We start from the raw sequence: 22,573 nt of genomic DNA, 5'->3' as shown, positions 1-22,573 counted from the left end.
CCAGCAGATGCAACAGCCCTCCCATTCATTTTGTACCATACCGTGCGTGTGTGGTATTGACTGGCATGCCGTGAAAGTCCTGTCAACACTCTTTGTGCTTCTCAATATGTTAAAACTGTCCTTGCTCTAAGTTCAATCTTCCCTAAGTTCAATCTTCCCTAAACAATACAGCAGCTAAAAGAAAGCTTTAGCATCTGAGAACTGGAGTGCTGAAGTATGGAAGTTTGTTTCTAAAAAAATAAAAATAAATTACAAGGTGTTATGAGGAGAATTTATTTGGTCAACAAAAGGAAACCCAAACAAAACACTGAATTTCTGACAAAACCCACCAAAACCAAGAGTGAAGACAAATGCAGCACTGTTCATAACTTTCCCCTCTCCTGTCTCACACAAGTTTTTCAGATTAATCACACCAGTAGTAAGTCTTGGAGACTGGGGGCTTTAAATTTCAATGTTCAATTTAACTCCATCTTGTCACATCTAAAGTGAAGGAGGTGAAACTGAAAAGAAAATGCTGCTTTGAAAAACCATAGTAAGTAATAGTAAAACCAAAGCTATTCCAAACTGCACTGCAGCCTTGCTTTGGTACAGCTGGCTGCTGCAGAGGACACAGCAACTGCTGGTGTGTATTACAGACTACACATGCTAGAGAGATACACCAGACACAGTGGGCATGAAATGAGTTGTGACCCTCCTCTGCTGCCAGAAAGGCACATGAATGTTTGTCACAATTAAAGCAGCATAAGGTTCCTTTGCCCTGGCATGGACATGCTGCTTAATACAAACTACAGCCCTTCAGCACACAATGATAGGTAGCAGCAATGCTTCACAGAAAGTCCTTGGAAGTGTTCAGGGTTCCATCTTCTAAAGAGTCACCAGTATTGAGGGGCCAATCCTGCCCCTCAGGTGACACAAGTGGAGCCAAACAGCCTGTGCAGATGGGTGAGTACACAAGAGACACATCTAACTTGCCTATGTTTAAGCTTTGAGCATGTAATATACAGGTGGGCATTGGAAAGCAGCACCTAAAATAAACATAACCCTTGGGGCTACATGGCTTCCACACCTCCATATACAGCATACAGATGTATCCTTAGTCTATCAAACTAACACATCTTCTTTAAAGCTTCAAACTAATTAGATGCTTTTTATTAGAATGGCAAAAAAAATCACTGTAGCCGCTACTTTGTCCTCTTAAGTTTCTCTTCTGCTAAACAGATCTCTAACAGACACGGCCACATCAGGCTTCTCCCTCACTCCCCCCAGCTCTGTTATTAAAACATTTTTCTATATAATGGTGCTTTAGAGTCGAACTCCTGCCAGACAGGTATCAGATTGGAAGAAAAACTTCCTGCTTTATTATAAACCTTTGAAAAAGAATTTAAATGGGTGGACTACAGTAATTTGGTATGTTGTATCTTGGCCAGTGGGTTCCCCATTCTCAAAAAAATCCAAGATTAGCAGACATAACACTTCAAGCTGTGCTCTGTTAAACAGGATCCAAACGCTACTAGGTTAAATGAGACTAGAAAATGGGATCACTCAATTTCCTAAATGAGAAGAGCAGACAACTCATACAGTCTTTTTTGCATGGCTTTAAGTTTTCCCAGTTCACTAAATATAGACATTGTTATGTTTCTTGCAAGCAGGGTCAAGGCAGGCGGGTATCAAATGAGTGATATGTTTCTTGCAAGCAGGGTCAATGCAGGCGGGTATCAAATGAGTGAAACTGTGACTTTAGACAGGTTTAGTATTACTGTCCCTCCTATTACTACTCGACAACTGTACATAGGTAGAACAGACTCTGACTATCACTGATAGACAGTGTAAAAGAAACACAGGGCAAAGAAACATGCTGCCCTTGCCAGCCTCTGCCCCAAAGCCCAACCAAAACCAAAATTTGCAGTTCATTCTTTCAGGAGCATGACCTGACTGTGGCACCCATCCCTACAGCTCTGTGCCAAGTCCCAGCACAGTCCAGGTGCTCACAACTTAAGGGGAATAATGGGCCAGTATTTGGGCTGCTTTTTGTCACAGTTTCTATCAAAGATAAGCTGCATGGCAGCCTCCATTGCCTGAATCTTGTCAGCTTCAGCACCATACAGTTTCTTCATTTCTGCCATTCGCCTTTCCCCAGGTCTTTCTGCAGGCGGCTGCACAGAACGCTCTGTCCTTTTGTGAAGGTCTTGATCAGCCTCCACATACTGGTGCTCAGCTTCCAGCTGCTGCTGTCTCCCTAGAGAAATAAACCACAAGAGATATAAATTACTGAGCTGTCAACCAATCACATTTTATTTTAACTTTTTTAATATTACATATTCAAATTTGTGCTGGGTCTAGAGGGCTGAAATCCACACATTCTAGGGTGCAGCCAACTTCAGCAACTTACAAAACAAATTGCATGTTACTTGTCCTGCTGTGCTCATTATGCATAATGACAAATTCCTACTATCATGATAAAGCCTATGGAAGAAGTGCAGAGAAAGGAAGATGATCCCAGAATTGAATCCTAAAACTGTGGAAAACCTTTGTATATATATAATATATATAATAACAAGTAAAAATCAGCATTGCTTCATTTCTCCCCAACATACACGTGCCCTGAAAAAACAAACAAACAAACAAACAAAACCCCCAAACAAGACAGTTACTTCCAAAGTAATGACTTAGCAGCTGACATAACGAAACAATGCACAGGACAATGCATTTAGCTGAACCACAGCCAAGAGAAAGCGTAATCAGTTACTACTCTATGAAAATGAACAAATCAGTCTGTCACATAAGTGTCTGCCATCAAGTGCATCCAATGAAACACAGCCGTTAAGCACTGTGTTTAGATGAACTATCCAACCTCATCCATTTCTCAAGACTTGCAAAGTTCAAAACTGGCAACCTGTGGTGGTGCAATTCTTACCCCTCCCCGCCCCCTCCCCCGCTTTGTTGGGCTGCTTGGTGCTACCTGTGATTCCACCCACATCCCTGAGCTATACACCAATCTGTGGAGATAAGAACTGATAACATTAACGAACCTGGCTCCTGCCCCCTGCCGATTGCTCTGAAACAGCTACAACGGCCCACCATCTCCTAAAGGCCTGGCACACCTGTGCCTGGGATGGGGTCAAATGGGAACAATAACAGAGTTGTACATTCATGAAGTTTTTGTGCAACTGCTGGAAGGCACCAGATGGTATCTGACAAAAGTCAATTATCTTGGACCCTATAAACTGCGACCACCAGGGAGACCCTTTGAGCTCTCCTGGATCGCAGCAGGCCTGTGACCAGCACCTCCCCTGAGCTGGGACGCCTCTCAGGTACCAAAACCCTTAAGGTGTCGTCTGCTCCAGACGGAAGGCCAGGGCGAAGTCCACCTGCTCGAGTCTCAGTTATCGCCCGTTGAGGAATGCCAAGGCATTGTGAGTATTTGCTCTAAACTCGAGAGGGAAATTTTCTTTGAGCTAGCTTCTCTTTCACCCGTTCTTTCTCTGTTTATTGGGGGGTGTGTGTGTACATATCCTTGTTTCTATGTGTGTATGTCCGTTCTGTGTTCATTCTACTGAATCCAAACACCTTTGTTTCTGTATGTTTGTCCGTTTTGTGTATGTGCATGTATATATAAAGGTACCGTTAAGTAAGTTAGTGTGAATCCTGTCATTTTAGAATCTGTGAATAGTCGCTTTTCTTTCTTTCAGTATTTCTGAATTATTTTGTAATAATAAATTGCTGTTAGTTATTAATAAACCTAGATTTCTTACTAAATCATTACCGTGTCAAAACTTTAATCCGTGACACAACCTTACTGCTATTGCTTTGAAGACAAACCAAAACAGCACCCAACATAAATCCCTGCACCAAGTCTTTTAAAGAGGATTTAAAACAGTTCAGAGAGGTGAAACATTTGGCCAAATCCATCTTCAAAAATCCTCTTTGGTAAGCCCAGTTGGGAAGGAATAACTTGATTTTGTGTACCCAAACTTAACTCTACTTCCTAGGTGCTGCTCTGATGGAACAAATAATGCTCCGTGCAGCTAAAGTAAAGTGCTACACAAGACTCTCCTCTTATGGGGACATTTCTACAAGATGAAGAAAATCACCTGGCAGTTGAACTCTTTCGCCTACCAATTACAAATAACAGTTCTCAAAACCACATCACTGAAACAGATTACCACTAATGACAGCACTTTCCCGCCCCCCCCCCCCCCCCCTAAAAAGAACATTAAAAGGGACAGTGTCCACAGGTCAGGATGCATTAGTCACATACAGGACATGCTTCTCAGCATTCGGTGACATGTACTGCTTCTCTCCTTCCCTTAAGACAGAGATACAGCTTCCACAACACATGACATCTGCAAACCCTAACGCAAAGTTAAGTATCCTGACATATCTGTGTCAAACATCTGCAGTTTATTTTTACACTGGAAAGTACTGTACAGAGCAGCCAAATGACTGTCTGTCAGCCTTCCTGAATGAATTATCCTCTGTACCTCATTCACAGAAAATAGATATTTTAAACAATATAATCAGAAACTTCAATTCTGGCATCTGTTTGTCTGACAGGGACACAGAAAGCTTTTGTCATGTCATTTCAAACACCATCCATAGTTTTGTGCTGGTAGTCAAAGGGCAGGAGGGCTTGAGGCGTTATTAGCAATGTATTCCAGAGAGCCATTTCACTTTCTGAGATTTTGCTTTAAGGACACACCCCTGAAGTGGGCTGCACTGCCAGAATTCACAAGGAAACATACATTAGAGTCCATATGTTTTTGGAAGAGTCAGATTTATTTGGTGTCAGGCCATTTTAACCAGAAGGTCTCAATTAGAAGAACTAACATTGCCTACAGAGGGCCCAGTACTATGAGGACAGGCTATAGCACTCAGGCTCTGACTACACAGGTCACTCGCATCCCACTGAAACAAACTTCCTGGGACACCAGACTGCACACAACTAGGTGACATGCTTCTAAGCATGAACCTGATGCGATTTAAGCTGAATAATGTTAAGACAGAAAACAAAAATCTATGCTCAAAACCCAATGTTTCCCACTATAGGTTATACAGCAAAACTCTGGCAGGGCAATAAATCGAACCCATATTTGTTGACTCTCTTGGGCCACAGAGATAATTCCTTGTACTTCTGTATTGCCCATGGAAATTTTTTATTCATTAGTTCCATAGTTGCATGCTAGAGACAGCTGCTTCCTCGCTTGCTTGGCGTAGAATGCTCTCTGATAGCTCATTGCACACAATAACACTTAAGAAAAATTCATTTCTCTGGAGATAGATAATGAATTCTTCTGTTTGGAAATTAAATGGGTCTCTAGCAGAAGCTTTATAATGGATGAGTGGATTACAGTTTAGTGTGCATCCATCTCCATTTTGTAGCACAGAGTAGTACAGAAACCCACAGATCCTAATGTTAACAATCAAAATAATAATACCTATTTAAATTCCATGCTCAAAACTACCTAATGTCTGGAGTGTGTTTTACTTTACACTAATCAGATGTACTGCCCTTAACTTTCTAACCTGACTTTTACTATTCTATAGCTACTGGTTAAAAAATTCCCAGAGTGACTCTATTACAGTCTCAGACATGTAAATCAGGACTACAGAGTCCAGGCAGAGGCTGGGGACAGAAGTCTGCTACAGGGACCCACAGTTTTTTTTATACCAAAGGCTGAATTTGAGCATAGAACAAAGCAGCTGTTGCTGGTAATACCGCTGTAGCTGTGTGGAATATGTTGCAGTTTCAAATCAATTATTTGTGGAGAGATAGTACCATGACAAACTCACTGTCAGCGATGGCACTATTTGCTGTCACAGACAATCAAGGAAAGAGAAGCCATGGAACTAAATGGGTATGTAAACTACTGCTTTTCCAAAAGCAGTATTTCCAGCCAAACATAAAGATAAGAAATAGGTGACAGCAGATAAGTTTTGTCCTGTTGAGATGCACACTAAACTTTCTTTGGTGAGGCAGGGGCTAGGAAGTAGAACCGCTCTTATTTCCAGCAGTCTGGGTTCTTTCCATTACCTCAAAACTTACTTTAAAAACAATACAAAGCAATACAACTTGAACTAAATGTGCAACTACCTCTTCATCAAGAAGATGACAGCAAGCATCTGACAGTGGAAAAAACCAAAATTATAAACTGTCTGTAGCTCTAAACCTATAGGGGCAACCAGAATTCCTCCGAAGCAAGCACCAAATATTCATCCATGAATAGCAAGGTTTATCAAAACACTAATTCTCAGCCTGCAGCAATTAAGTCCCCAGCTCATTCTCAAGTCAGTTTCACACTCCAAATTCGTAAGTTATTGTGCTGTCAAGTTATAAATGTGAAACAAATAATTTTTTACACAATTCTGAGTAGTTCCTCCTTCCACTTCCCATAGGCTACAATAAATGCGCTTTCTTTTACAGCATTCAGCTTCAAATATTGGCAAGCTTCTCCCAATCATGGAACAGTATTTTGCAAATGTTCACAAGGCAGGCAGGCAGCTGCAGTGGTGGCTGGTTCCTGCACAAAGGAAAAGCATTGCTGACATTTTCTTAATTGGTCAGTTTCGTTTCTTCCCAAAGATGCTCTTCCTCTCTTGAAGCTCTTTTCAGAATTAACCTATTCCCACCAAGTCCAGTTCTGCTGGGAAGTCATAATCACCTGGCCAAAACCAGTTGAGACAGCTTTTTCCAAACACAGTAAATAGTCTTTTTTCTTCATATTTAAGGAATACTGAGATCTCTACCTAACTCATACTGCATCCTGGGACATCATCAGTGATTCCAGGCCTTTTGAAAGAAAATTTTGGGTTGCTGTTCCCCCCCACACTTTTCCCACCTTTTATGGATGACTTGTAATTTAGGCTATACTCACTGAAAAGTGAACAAATATACACAACTACCTCCATCCCCACGTACTGCCAAAAGTAGGATAAACAAAACTAGTATCTTAGTTATTTCACTGCAGTTGGGGCTTCATATACAAACACCCTCTTACACACTTTCAGCAAAACTATGACCTAAGTCCTTCAAGATGTAAGCTTTTTTCCCCCATAGGCCCTTAGAAACTCAGATGTCTTGTTTCTCTTTATAAAAAGGAAAACATCATATACTTTCTGTAAATTTGATCCACTTTGCTCTTCTTTCTTTGTAATATCCTTTGAGAAGCTTAAGTAGTAATAAAAAAAAAATTCCTCTCTGGAATTCATCCTTTTCTTATTAAAAGAAAAAAAAAACCCACCAAAAAACCCCCACACAACTGCAAAATAAAACAAGGAAAAAACCAACCTCAAGACCAAACCCCAAATAATTTCTCTTATTTGGAGAGAAGTCTCCATGGAGAGACTTTTCAACATTAAAAGGAGATAAAAGTAGGGAGGGTAGTTATTTATGTTGGATTTTTAATGAAAGATTCATACCCAGCATTGTGTTGTTTCTTGTACCATTTTCAGCTCTTAATATTTATACATCTCACCCTTAGCTCACTGTAGCCAGTGATCATATGCAATCTGATGACATCTCTTATACAGGCAGCCTTCTCCACAGTTCTCTAGGTGCACACACGCTGCAGTCTGCCATGCTCTGCCCCACATGATGGTAGTTATGGCAAGAGACCAAGGGCTTGCTCCTCCTAAGTGTCAAATGGCCTTTACTGACTTTGAGTTTCTGGCTTAGTTAACACATTATTCTCCAAGGAAATACTGCACTTTCCCCAGCCTTGATCTGTTTTTTCTTTTCCATGATTTCAGACTGACCTATACCCCTGTTCATATTTGTCTGCTTAATTCAAATGATGAATGATTTTCTGTTACTGCTGCATGTGCATTTTCTGAGCCTTCTCATCTTGTCTTAAATGCTACCTGAGTTGATCTTGAGCAGCCCACACTAACAGAGTTAAAAACACTACCCATTTCTACTGATTAAAAACTCCTAGTTCTCTCTTTGAATGCCACTTCCCACAGGCCTATCTGCTGTGTTAAATGTTCTGCCCACACAGGCTTCTCAATGCTAAATGCCAGCTTCTTCATCTCCCTAGGAAACCTAAGTACCTTTACCATAAACTTACATATGAGTTTTCCTGAAGTGATAGCATCAGACCATTTTATTATGCCTGTACTTGCATGAACCAGGCATACCATGGGGAAAACCAAAATCTTTGCCTAAAGGAATTCCAACAAAATAAGGATTTAAGTCTGAGGATTTGTGAACAGGATATTCAAGGAGTTTAATTTCTACAGAGGTCTGGATTTCCAGAGGGCTAAAAGCTCAAGCATTACTCTTTATCAAGTGCAAAGCTTTGCAGGACAAGAGCTTCCATCAGTGGGAACCTGCAAGATACAAACAATTGTGACCTACCCTCATGTCTGTAAAGATAAAATATTCTGGGTTGCTGAAAACAGCAGTCTCGCTGGAGGATTACTTTGGAACACTAAGCAACTCAGAGGAATTGTGGAAACATACTGAAAGATGAGAGTGATGATTTTATAGCGGAATGAACAGCCTCATTCTAGCTGTAAACTGGCTTGGGGAAAGCAGACTTAGGTTTACACTTCTCCTTAAATGTAAAACCTTGTGCTTGCAAAAAATTGAACAAAAGGATTACAGATGACAATGTAACTTCCCCCTTCCTATTTTTAACAGGAGAAGTCTGATCCTCAAAGAAGTGGAGACAGCTAGGCCATATCTTAATATGCCAGCAGTCTACCTATGCAGAAAAATCAAATGCTGTAGCTGACTTGAGAACACTAATTTGGAATAAAAGTGACTTTTGTAATTGCCTGAAGTAATACAGTGTCACAACCACCATGAAAGAGAGCTACTAAAAATGCTGAAGGTATTAAAGCCCCAAGTAGATATACCAACAAGTTTTCCATATGCTAGTTGAGGCGGGAATGAGTTAAAAGAAGTTGAATATTTCACCACATATATCCACAAGCAATGCAATATTCTCAAGAAAAAAGAAAATGTTCTGTTACAGGCTTTGAAGTAAGAGCAGATGTGATTCCTTGGCAAGCTTGTGGCAGTCTGAAACCACGGTTCCACAGACATTTTTCTTTCCTCAGCTACAAAACCAGTGTAAGCAGTTTCTGCTCCTCTTCTTCTCCCTTAGCTGCATGCTCCAGCTCCCAGGCCCCTGAAGGATGCTGCTACATTTGTCTAAGGGGCTACACAATGAATCCTACAAAAAAAAAAAACAACCCACCCAAACAAAAAACCCACACCAAAAAAACACCCAACAACCCCAACAAGCTATGTTTAAGCCTGGTATAGTTCAGTGTCTTGGCATCACACATGCTGAACTAAAGGGGCAGCACTGGAGCAGGACTGAATGGCTAGGAAGAAAAACTGCTTAACCTGGCTTTGGCACTGAGGCATGTTCATTGAAGCACAGCCTGACTGAAAACCCACTGGTAAAAGCAGGAAATAGTCTAAGGCAAGAGTGTGCTCCCTAAGAAAGATGCAATTGCAACAGGCTGTCTAAGCAGACAGCAAACAGATTTTGCAAATCTGAAGTACTTGGTTTGATACCTTCTCTTTCACTATAATACAGATTTTCTACACATTTTGAAGAGGATAGCTGTGTAGAAAGAGGGCAAAATTAGTTACCAAGACAGCAAGGGGAGAGAAACTACCTCTGAAATCAAAATGAATAGAAAGCCAGGAAGTAAGATTAGAACCAAGGTGTTCCAGTTCCAGGTTTGCTACTGTGTGGTATGTATCGTTCTCAAGTTAATTAGCCACATGCCTCACTGTAACGAATCTGTAAAATGATTCTAATACTTTCCTACCTGACAGAGTTTTAAAGAATTCATTATCTCCCATTATTTTGAAATCTGTGGCTTAAGTAACTGGCAGAAAGTTACACAGTTAATCAGAGAATAAAGAAGCTGATTTCTGTTTTAGAAATAGGATTAAAAACCAAGAAGGGTTGTCTTGTGGTCTCCAAACCAAACTGCCAAAGATCCTGGATGGAAACAATATAACCCTTCATGTCCATGTTTACACTAGCAGTAGGCTACACTGGTTACTGCCCAGCTAAATAACAAATCACCTTTCTTTTATTTTCTTCTATTCCCTTCCACAATGAAACCCTTAAGAAGGGATATTCAAATCAATTCAAACAATCAAACCCCATAAACACAAAGCAAGGAGCTAGCCCAGTGAAACCTCAAGTGAAAGCCTGCTTTAGAAATCTGGAAGCTCTATATGTAATTCATAATCAAGTATATGTGCACCTGGGATAGAAAACACACAGCCGAGCCCAGTGTAACCAGGGGCCTGTATGACACCAAAGGCACCAAGGTGTCCAGACTTGTGCCATCTGACAGGGCTAAACAGCCAGGAAGTTGCTGACCAACCACTGCTTAGAAATTAGTACAGGATCAGGCACTGGCAGCTGCCCCTAGTAAGGATCAAGTCTGAAGCAGTAAGATTAAATACAGACCAGCTGACTCTGCAGTCCCATCCCCCAAAACAACTCCAATCTGTCACTGATGGCAACAATGCTGACGCCAGACAAAGACACCAGTGCTAATCATAAGGATTACTTAAATCTATATATAACTGTATCCCTATATACACATACATTTATGGCACAGAGGAGACTGAACAAGGAAGTGTTCAAATTTAAAAGTGCTTCTTTAAAAGCAAATGAGCATGTTGAAGAAACATGAGTTTCACAATAATTTTTTACATGTGCCCTGAATAGAAATTAAGCACACGCACTTGGAATAAAGTGTTCCATGATGTACAGAGCGCTAGACAGTTAAATAATGCTGAAAGTTTGGTGCTTTCAGGCAAAAAAAAGGAAGTAGCTTGTGTCAGTCTAAATCAAACGTGCACATTCGAACTTTACATTGAAATTTCTCTGACTCCAGCCACAAACTACACTGCTGAATTCAAGATCGGTTTATTGTACAATATGAGAAAGCAATTAGGCAATATATGCAGGGAAATCTGCTACTTTATTAAAAATATTTGAAAAACAATTTTTCTGAGAGCAACCTGTAACTATGTCACTGATTTTCTGAAAGGAAGCATACTCAGGCTATGTATTGACCTTTCAGTTAACCGCCAGGTCTGTAATTTAGTATTACTGCAGACATGCAGAATTAAATAACAGTGTCTGATACAGATAAAATTAATTTCAGCAAGTAAATATGCATTTTTTCCATGCTGTTAGTAAACTGCAATGTGCTGCCTGACCAATCGTTTTAAAAGAGATCTGGAAAGAGGGTCAAACTAAAGGAATCAGCAAAACATCACAACTTGAAAAAGAAAGGGCTGAACAGTAGCTTTGGAAACTTATTTTACCTCTGACCTTTCGAGCTTCTCATTGCTCATTTCAGCATTCTAATAAATTAAATAAAATATACGTAAATACATGAGGATAATTGCTATGCCCAGTACTAAAAACACAACAAAAAAAACACTGGGAAAATATGCCAGAGAAAACCTGCAGATGTGCATCTGTCGTACCTTCTTCAAAAGGGAAATGTTTGACACTAGAAATAATTCCAGAGTCGGTTGCTGGAGCATAAGTCTGAGCATGGTCTCCTTTCAAAGAGGCAGCTGGCATCTGCCCTTCAGAAAGTCAAGTGGTACTTCTTAGCAAACGGGAGCTCCATGTCTCCCCTCTGTCACTTCAGTGGGGCAATTCACACATGAAGGAAGTGTTTAAGTGACTTGATGAAGACTTTATATGAGGAGAGCCATCAGACTGAAAGCTCATCTAGCCTGACAGCCTGTTCATGACAGAGGTCAGTAACTAATGCCAAGGGAAGAATGCAAAAGCAGTGAATGCAAGTAACTACACATCACCAGTTCTACCTACTGAGAAGTGGAGAGATCAGAAAAAGGCAGATACTTCTTCCTGCACTCCTCCAAAGCCAGCCAGATGCTCTGCCATCTACCACCTCAACACCTCCTCCACCAACATGTCACACATGATGCCGTCTCCATAGTCTGGACTCTTCTACAATTTTTCAGCCTCCTTCCCACCATACCAGTGGCCAAAAATCCCAGAGCAATGATAGCTCATGAATTTTAAAGTGTGTCTTCCAACCGTTCTGCTCAGCAACCACATCAGAAACTGCAGATCTCCTAGAAATGAAGGTGCACTGCAAGGCTTGTGCAGAGTGAGAGAACAGCAGCATTAGCTTGTTAGTATTTGAACAACCACATTAAGATTGAGGCCCAGCATGCTCTTTGGAGACCCACATTCCTTTGCAGTTTCTCCAATTTCCATGAATGCAGAGCTGACTTTTGGAGCAACAACCACCACTTGAGCAACTACAAATGAAACTAAACCCATGAGATTCTTATCCAGCTAAATGTGAATAACAACAATCAATAGTATGACACCCATGCCATTTATTTCAGTACAAACCTTAAATGCATATTTGTACTCAAATAAGATTTATTCTTCATTTTATATTGCCTCCATGATTTCAGTGTTCTGCAGAGTAGTATTATAACAACTTAGATGTCTTGAAAATATCAGGGAAAGCTATGATATCCAGATAAACAGGTTTGGGTACTTTGAAGGCCAATAACAATATGAACAGCTGGATCAACCTGTACTAAGTACTTCATATGGCTGCAGCACAACTGTTTCTTGGTGTGCTGTCATATCAACCTTCTTTATTTTCCTGAGAGACTGGGAAGTGCTATCATCCCTGTATTACAGGTCCAAATAAAAAGAAAACGGACACAAATTCCTGGAGTAGGCAGTGCTCTAGACTCCTTGGAATGGGCTTCACAGCAGATCATATCACAAAGTGGCACAGGTGCTCAACCCAGCCACTGGAAAAGAGAAGAGTGACAATGTTCTCTTGCACCTTGGGGTTTAAGATCCATCATCTTTGGGTAAATAACTAGCTCCCTTCTTCTTGGAAGGCATGGTTGGAAGGGAAAGATTATTATTTTGGATATCTGCTTCTAAATTCCACCTGTATTGAAAGGTTTTGTGGATGTAGTCTCAAATGGCATGTTCAAGGTCATGATGGAAGTCTGTAAAGGCCACACAAGTCTAACAGACTCTGTCTGTCTCTCTCACTTGATTTTACTAGGAAACGAGTTTCAGAAAAACCCAGGCGGATGAAGTCTCTGAACTCTCAGTTTGTGCCTCCAGAGCACCCACATTTTCCTAACAATGGATGCGAATTCCATCTGGATGCTTCTGATAAAACTGAGGCACAGTGAGAGATGTTGAAAAGCAAATGGTGCCTCTGAAATCTTGGCATTAACACCACCCCAGTAAAAATAGCAGGGGTAAATTATGTGTCTCCAAGCACATCCAGTTTGCTTTATAACAGAGACCTAAAATGTGTAATGCTTGAGATATTTTTCTGTCATGCTGTGAGCAGTGATTCTGCCATGATTCTGAGCAGTTTTTGTAGATAAAGAGCACAGAAAACACACACCATCATTACATCCATTTCCACCTGTCTTTGACATTTGCTTTTCACAATTACTCCAGCGCTGTACACCCTGAAACTTTAACATTCTTGCTACAGCAACTGTGCCCCAGGTAGATACAAAAAAGGTTGTGTTAGAAAATGCTTAATTCATAGCCCACACTGTCACTGTCCACTTACAAGGTTGAGAGTATCACACTAGAGGTAGAGGAATTCAGATTTATCAGGACAGAACAGAGACAAGAGCTCTCTAAGTAAAATCATTTAGAGATCCAGAAATGCTGCATGTGGCACCTAGATGGAACCAGTAATCGAGGAATTTTAGGGGAAATGGAAAAGTGCATAAACTGTGAAGGCAGACTGCCCGGGTCGAGTGATTAGCACAGAGCAGCTTTCATGCTGCTTTTCCCTAGAGCTGTGTCTGTCAGCATGGCCTCACCTGCTCTTTTCCACAGCAGCTGCAGCTGCTTTCACAGCTCCCCTGCAGGGACAAAGCCTGAAGAGAAGACTAGAGGAGCCACTCAGAGCAGCTGCAGATGCTAACAGCATAAGTGAGCAGGCAGACCTGCCTTCAAAAATTATCAACACCAGTTCTGAGTGTTAAGTAGTGTCTGCGTCTTCCCACACCAAACAGTTCCCGTATGAAGGAATCTTCCATAACAGCATTCTGAAAGCTATTTTTGCTCTTACAAGACCAGGGAAGGACTCCTTGTTTCCCACGTGGAATCTCAGCCCTGGGGTCCATTCGCCTGGTGGTTCTTTGCCAAAGCTTTGCAGAGCCCAGGTATGTCACAGCAATACCCACAAGCCTTGGAAATCGCAAGGACACAAAACAGACACTGACACACTGCTTGTCTGACCTAAAACTGAATTACTGCATTTATTTTCTTTGTAAAGAGAAAGTCCCAATAGCTAATCCATCAGAGCAAGCTACAGACCTGTTTCCACAGGATCCTTCTGAGACCAGAAATTATCAAGAAACAGCTATCAAAAGCAGATCTAGCACATGGATGGTGAGGGACAGGGCAGCTGAGAGGAGCAATGATCTGTCTCTGTCCTGCACATCTTATTCTCATATCCTCAAGACAAGTCCAGGCAGAACGAATTTTACCACAGCAAGAGCGGCAACAATACAAGACTACCAGACTTCTCTTACTGACTCATGAATAACTTAGGGATAATAGCTCTCTGGGAGAAAGGGTAGCTCAAATCCTATATTTGTTCAGCAAAGATGACGTCAACACGATGCGTTTTGGTCACAGGGAGGACATTAACTTAACTGTTAAGCAAAAGGCCTGGAATGAATAATTCTTCTCAGATCATATTATTCATTCTTCTATCACTTGAGGCTTTTGCTTACTTCCTGCTGAGGTACTCAAAATCCCTTATAAATATGAACAAATTGAACCTCTCAACAAGCCACCTGAGGTATGTACTATCTCCACTGTAGTAAGAGGAACGCATTAGACAGACAAATAAAGGGTGACAATTTCAAACACAGATTTCCAAAGGTTTACTACATATTTTCATATTAAGACACCATTCTTCATTTCCATCAAATGTAAGAGGAAATAGAGCTGTTTGACATCTTATCATCCCTCTTAAAGCAATGTCTACACTACAGTTAACCTTGAACCACATGAGCTTTTTTTCCCTTGCTCCTAGCTGTAAACCAGCTGTAACTCAGCTACCAGTACTGCACAACATGCTTAGGAAGAACTGACCCAGAACAGCCCCTGGCAGGCAGGGCAGTGGCATTCCAGGCCCCAGCTCCACCCGACTGTCCAAGCCGCACGCATGGGAGCGTGGTCCACTGCATCCTCACAGGCCACATAGGAGCTGAAACCTGAGGCATCCCTTAGCAGCAAAACAACAAGCCTGGCCTTGCCCTTGTGTACTTTCAGGGGTTGCCAACACTGTCTGATGCACATAACAGATAAGAAAGACTTTACAGAAAATTTCAGTTGTGTTCTCACACAACTCTCCTGAGCATGCAGCAGAGGATATCCATTTTTGACTGTATCTGGTCCAGCGATACAGAAAGCGCACCATTTCCTCAGCAGCACCTCAAGCTTTCTAGTTTCTCTCATCCATTAATTCCTGTAGCAGTAAGTACACCTGTACAGCATAATGTCCATTTGTTGCAAAATGTGTTGGACTGACAGGAAAGACATAGGTCCACATACCAAAGCTATACATTCTAAGCTCAAATTCTGTCTCTAGTATGAGATCCAAGGACATTTTCTTGACTATCACATATTCTAGGGATAGCTGTGTTCCCAAATTGATACTCTTAGTACAAAGATAACCTTGTCTCTTATAAAACGGATATAAAACTGTGCCCAACTGTTGCTCTCCAAATGCAATTTAGACCCTCTATTTTTGCAAGTACAGGTTAGTTTTCAATCTTAAAGCACCGAAAATTGTGGTGCTTTTCCTTGTTTCTCTAGCAAGGAAGCATTTTCTCAGCTGTTGGCTTCCAGTACCAAATAACGCAACCTCTATGTTGGATACAGTGTGCACACTTGAGAGGATTCTGCTGCTACACAATAGAAGGTTCAATCATCAAGAGCAGAGATGTGGTACAGAGGAGAGCCTTTCACATTTCTCCTTCAGTTCACAAAAGAAAGTGCTTCAAAAGCATCTCTCAAGCACCCACACATACTGCAGAGAGCACTCATTTCACAGGCATTTCTCAGAATCTTCAAGCAATTCATCTTCCAAAGATAGTGGTAAAAGTTCATGTGACAACAAGGCTGACAAAGCCAAGAAAGTTGAGCAGATATTTATAAGTTCACTATCCACACTGTTTAGGGTAAAGAGGAAGAAATGAAAAAGATGCTGGTGACTAAGAGTAAGAATTTGAACTACAGACTGATGGAGAAAAAGACAGATGAAGAACAGGGAGAAGCATTTACCAAAAGTGGAGAAAAGAAGGAAAACATGGTGGGAAAAAACCTGCATCGAAGTGTTTTCCAAAGAAGCACACAGGCCTTAAACAAAACCAAAAGCTTCATGGATCTGGTACTATTCAAACAAGTTTCAAAACATTGAAAATTCCATTACTCCCTCTTCACGGAAGAGGCAGTGGCAACTGTCATCTTTCAGAGAAAGAGAAACCCAAGGGAAAAAACCTACAAATTGCAGATTTGAAACAAAGATCTTCATTCACCATTTCCTTTCCATTTTTTTTGTAAAGGTTTTCCATCTGGCATGAAAATTTTAAGTTGAGACAACATTATTTTGGGAAAAGCTGGAGGGTATGTGTGGGCAATGCAGACGGAGGCTTTAATGGAAAAAAATAGTCTGAGCATTAACAACTGACAGACTATTATCCTTCAGTAATGAATTGACATGATGGTACTTTGCTTTTCTTTGTTTTTAAATAAAGGATATGGTCTCATTGCCTGTTGACTACCACAGAATGGTTCTCAATGTACTTGCAATGCTGTATTCACTCAATTAGTCATTTTATCTTATACGTAAAAAGGGAACAAAGAAAAACTGCATAAACTACACATTTCAAAGGCTAAATTTAAAAGTGTAATAAATATGTGTAATTAGACAATTTACAGAATTGTTAGGCTTGTGAATCTTCCTTTCTTGTTTTTTTGTCCTTTTAATTCTTGTAAATATAAAATGGCAACTTACTGTCCTTTACATCTAGGATGCCTGAAGAATTCAATACACTACCTAGGTCTGAGAGGTATGGTAACCCAGAAAAATAACTACATGCTTTTCAACAGCCAGAGGAAAGACTTTTAAATACAACTAAAAACATCTCCAAGAAGCACAGTATATTAGCATCACCAGTTACAGGAAGAACCAGAACAACAGACTAGTCTGACAAGAAAACCCCCTTAAAAATAGAATCTCTAGATAATTATGATTGCATATGGAGAAACAATTGAAGAGGAAAGAAATTAAATCTGTCTGTAAGGGATTTTAACCAAATGCACCGTGTATCTAGAATATGAGATAAGTTTGTAGTGCATTAATATATCTGAGTTCATACAGCCTGAGCAAAACTCTGCTCACAATTACTTCAGGGCATTCCAGGAACACATAACTTGACTGCAACCCATGACATGAATATAAAAACTACTAAGAATTTGACATGAATTCAAAGACAAAAAAATAGATTGTTTTAAAAGAGGTTGTTTGTGAACAACTGTATCAATGCTGAAGTGTTAAATCATGCAGCAAGGCTCAGAGTTTGCCAGTTTCAAAGGCTTTACTGTGCAAGTCAGCCAATTCCTGCAAATGCCCACTGTGAAAACAACAACAACAACAAAAAAAAAAAATCACTACAGAAGTGAAGAATCTGCTTGTTCTTCAAGTTTGTGGCAGTTATTGAAAAATTAAGTAAAGCTAAAGTTTTCTTCTTTGGCTAGTCTGACATGACGGCTGTTTCATCTTTGAAAATCTACTCTTTGCAATTAACATTAATGCTTGTACGTCACCATCCAGACACAAATACCTTTCCCACCTACACCTCAGCTCTACAGAAGTCTTCCACAGTTAAAGTTTACAAGATCTTACCCTCTGATGTCTGTGATCACATTTACCTCCAGCAGACTCTAGATCAGGCATTAGAAGTGAAGAGTCTGACATCAGCTAGGATTCATTTTCATCCATTTGATTATCCTTCTACATGTTGATGAGACATGGATCATGTGTGGGAACCAGCTATATCTTATTTGGTAAACCAAGACTCTCATTATGCATGTTCAAAATAGCAGCATTAATGCTGTGTAGTATTTCCTAATTTAGCAGGGCTTGAAAACACCTGACTAGTGGAAGTCACCCTTCACAAAGATAAATCAGACCTCCACCCTCTGTACTAGTATCCCCTTCCTTAAGGGCCAAATCCCCCTTTCTATTTGTCCCATTGCTCTTCTTTTCCCATGTGTCTCACACATCAATAAATTGCCAATAAACATATATCAAACTCTTGCATACCACTCATTTTAAAACAAGAGCAAGCCAGGTGTCTTCTCCCAAGTCATACCAAGGTGCAGTGGTCAAAGGCTGTGAACTCCACCTGGAGCCCCTTATTTATGCCAGAGAAAGAAAACATGAGAGACAGCCTTCCCCTTAACATTCCCTAACAGCTGGCTTATATCTCAACTGATCATCAAGGTCACTACTGGTAGTTTGCTTTGACATATGCGAACATTCAGTTTACAGAAAATTTAAAACTCTTACCCCAACATTACAGATGTCTCTTCCAGACATGGATGCCTACATTTCAGGCATCACTGAGCTTTATAGTGCCCAAATTTCTCTACAAATCTACTCCTAAGTGGGGGGACAGGCAGCCCAGGATGTACAGTTTGGAATTAAAAGGAAAAGGAATCAGAGAGGAAATACTTAGGTAACTGTGGGTTTCTTTTGTGGGTGAATTACCTCCATTTTCTTGAGCATTGATACAGAATGGCAATCATTCTTCAGCACAGTATTAAAGATGTAACATGGCAGTGTCATTATGGATTGCAGCTTAATAAACCCCTAAATTTCATTTTGTTCGGAAACAGCATCCAGGAAAATTACTAACACTGCCTCCTAAAGTAGAGTGGTACTGCCTTCAACACAGTCCCCATACCAGCTTATTTCCATACCATCAGGGAAACAATGATTCTCCCCTCCTCCTGCTGCTTATGTTTCTTCTTTTGATAAACTTCAACAGATTTAAAAATGGATTCTATTTTCCTTTTCCCCCACCACACAAGAAAAAATGATTTCTGAACAAGATCATACTGTATTTTTAATTACTCACAAAATTAGCATTTAGATAGCACCATTCACCCAAGAGTTCTTTCTGTGGCACTTTTACATTTCAATTAAATCAAGTACTTGTTTACTTTTTCACGCTTTGAGGAATTACAGAAGATTATTATTACTCCCCTCACTTTATCAGGGAAACTACTAAAGAAACTGAGGCACGCATTAGCTAAAGACCAGATTCTGCTTAAATTTGCATGAAGATGTGAAATAGTGCCACTAAAGTGAATAGAGTTACACTTACCCAGAACTAGGCACACAGCAGAGACCTAATTATTCCAGAAGGCTCCAAGTACCACTGTGGTAGAAGGAACAAAAGTAAAATCTGTATTTGGAGTCACAAACCTCTTCCCAATTCACCTGCTCGTCATAAAGAATCAAATCCTATTTTTAGCAACAACAGCCAGTGAGGGGTCAAGAAGAGATTATATAGATATACCAAGGTCATATAGTATATTTGCAACAGAGAACATATCTGAGCCCAGATTTCCTGCTTTCCAGGATACCACTTTAATCACTCGTGTATCTTTAAACCCCACTAACCATAAATACAAAATAAATCCAAAGAAAATGTACTGCATTTCCAGAAGTAGCTGAGTATCTTAAAGAATCCTGTACCTTATCAAAGGAACATTTCAATAGAGAACACCAACCTGATCCTGCAAAAGCATGATGAGAAAGGGATGCATGTCAGGGACCATCGCTGAGCTCCTCAACTTACTTTCCTCTGCTAACTAGATCACCTGTGCATCATACTGATGAGAAGTGTGAAGTTAGGCTGAAGTGTTTCAGCTCACTGGATACCCTCTGATCAAAGAACTTAACACAGTATTTATCTCTCTCCCAATCACTGCCTTTATTATGCATTTTTAGAACACCTCCCTCTTTCAGAGAAAGCTCTATTAAACGTTCATTCTGGGCATTTCCTACTGGAGTCATAGGAAAAATTATTTTCGTCATGCTGCTTTTGTAAAACAGATAATATATTTGCCTGCAACCTTTGTATGTGCAGCAAAGTGTCAATAAAGTACAGCATAACTTTTTATTTCTTTTAAGGATTTCCCAAAACCAAAAATGACCAATATCTCTGAGGATCAAGACCTGAGAAAAATCTTAAGTCTTTGGCTTATATTCCCTGCTTAAAGACTTAGGTCCATATCAAGACGCAAAACAAAGAGAAACTTGTGGTATAGTACAGAATGAAGAGTACCCTAGGGATGCATGGGGAGAAGAAAAATGTCAAAGTTTCACCAGTGGGTTAGCCAAAGAAGAACAAACAAAATGGCTGCTCCACGTTATAAAATACATTGAGGCTTATGCTAAGGTTCAGTGACGTAGTAAAGCACTTCCTCTGGGTTCCCCTCTCAAACATATAGCATGTTAATTAAATTTAACCATAAAAATTTCAGAGGTTTTCCTTCAGCATTGAAGATGAGTATTACTTTCTGGACAAATGTGTTTTTCTCCTCTTTGCAGTCATAATTTTCTCTCTCCTACCAAAAAAACCTTCTAACATTTTCTGAGACATTTCTAATGAACGATACTTAAGCATGCCCATCAGTTTTCCCTACTTCATTCCATTTGACTTGCTCATTTGCAGTGCCTATTTCTGTGAATTCTTACAAAACCTATAAATGTTGAAGCCATTCACCACTCAATGTTATGGCCACCAAGTACCAGAAAACATAGAACAAGCATGGACTTACGCAGTTCTTCCCGGTGTCTCTCTGTCTGTGCAAAAAACTGGCGAAGCTCCTCTGTGATTTCCATGTTACTCAAGTCATATTCTATCTCCCCTTCAGACTCAGAGTCCTCCTCCATTTCGCAGTCTCTGTCAGCATCCTCCCTGCCTTGGTGAGCATCTGTGTACTGCTGAGCTCCTCCACGGTACAGAGCTCTGCCATGTGGGCTATAGCTGGAAGAATATTTTTGGGTATGTGAGAGATCATTCCCATCCCAATCTGAGTAGCGGCTACTTGGAGAGGCTGCAGAAGGATGCCACGGCAGGTGATAAAAGGACTCCACGGCTTTCCTGTAGGCTCTCTGGTGTCTACGCATCCAGCGCATGGCTAAGTCATAGTGCTTCCAGTATCTTGCATACACTTGCTGAGAATACCATGGCTCAGTGTCTTCCTGTGGCCAAAACACGGGTGAAGAGGGAAAGACACCAAAAAAAGAGGGGCGGGGAGAGAGAGAGAAAATGAACAGTAATTGAGGGGAGAAACACTGTAAACACAAGCACAAAGTCTGCCTTTTAATCATCAGTCATCTTTTTCCTATCATAAACCATACAGATCTGAAAGAGGACAAGTATTAATACAGTGCAAGTGTACTACACTTCATTACTCTTACAAGAGGTTGTTTTTCATCAAGACAACTACCAGTGAAGAATTAGCAACAGAGAAGTTGTAGTGCCCAGAAGGTGTTTTCCAAGTGTTTGTGCTACTACAGTGGCAATCAGTTCTTTTTAGGGAATATGCTGTGTGGATATATTCCACAATTCCTTAGCTGCTCATGTGAGTTGTAAGAACTGAATCATTCCAAGGTGTATGTATTACAACCTACACCTGATTTCCAAATCCGCAGACAGAAAACACAAGAGATTAAAATTCCTCCATATTAAACAAAGGCATTCATTTTATCCAGTAACATATTTCCTCCATCTGCCTGCCAAAATAAGTTTCTCAGAAAAGGTCAAATGGCAATTCAGCCAAGTTCATATATCCATCATGGCTTCGATCAAAAACAAGACTGTATTTAGCCAAGTGCAAGCTGCCAGTAAATCTCTCTTTTGTACTCATCAGCAACCAACATATGAAAAGGGGTAATAAAGTACCACCGGTAAATTACACGAAAAAATAGTTGTATAGAATGAAACATACTGTAACACACCTTCTTCTGTCTTCCAGCTAATCTTAGTTTTCCTGAAAAAACAGTTTCATGCTGTTCAGATTTCACCAGCAACTACGAAGCCCCACAGTTCCTCTAGCCTTAAGCCCCTTTCCTACAGGCCATTTCATCTCCCTCCTCATCCTACTCTCAAAAAGAGGGGATAATAGAGGATCTTAAAAGAAGGCCATAAAGTAAACCAGAGCCTGGAACAGTAAGATATATAGCATATGTTTTCTTCTTTCCCCTACATCTTAATTTCCATAGAAAATCTTTTATCTGGGCCAAAACGGAATGCCTGGACTTTAAATTGGATGAATTTTAATTAAGCCATGTTTTGGCAAACACTCAAAACTATGGCAAGATTAGCTGAGGTTTTCCAAGATGAATGTGACATCTACAGTCCTTTATTAGTGTTTTTTTAAAAAAGGACATACAAGAGAAAAATCTTTCTTTAAGCATGTTTTCTTAATCTGTGCTGGCA

At 40.3% G+C, this 22,573-nt stretch overlaps 1 protein-coding gene across 4 annotated transcripts in view; it reads right to left on the bottom strand.

Annotated features, from left to right (window-relative positions):
• Nucleotides 1-257: 257 nt before the first annotated feature.
• Nucleotides 258-22,573, bottom strand: part of GEMIN8 (gem nuclear organelle associated protein 8) — a 28,417-nt gene continuing 6,101 nt past the window's right edge. For all 4 annotated transcript variants that reach the window (XM_074814775.1, XM_074814774.1, XM_074814776.1 and 1 more), the window contains 2 exons: nt 20,907-21,333; nt 258-2,236 (listed from right to left, as the gene is read on the bottom strand). In XM_074814775.1, coding sequence (XP_074670876.1) covers nt 1,986-2,236; nt 20,907-21,333 — 678 coding nt within the window. In that variant the 3' untranslated portion in view covers nt 258-1,985. The remainder of the gene's footprint in view (nt 2,237-20,906; nt 21,334-22,573) is intronic.

This window comes from Strix aluco, chromosome 2 (genome assembly GCF_031877795.1).
Source record: "Strix aluco isolate bStrAlu1 chromosome 2, bStrAlu1.hap1, whole genome shotgun sequence".
Classification (NCBI taxonomy): Eukaryota; Metazoa; Chordata; class Aves; order Strigiformes; family Strigidae; genus Strix; species Strix aluco.
This window is presented reverse-complemented; position numbering and strand designations above follow the sequence as displayed.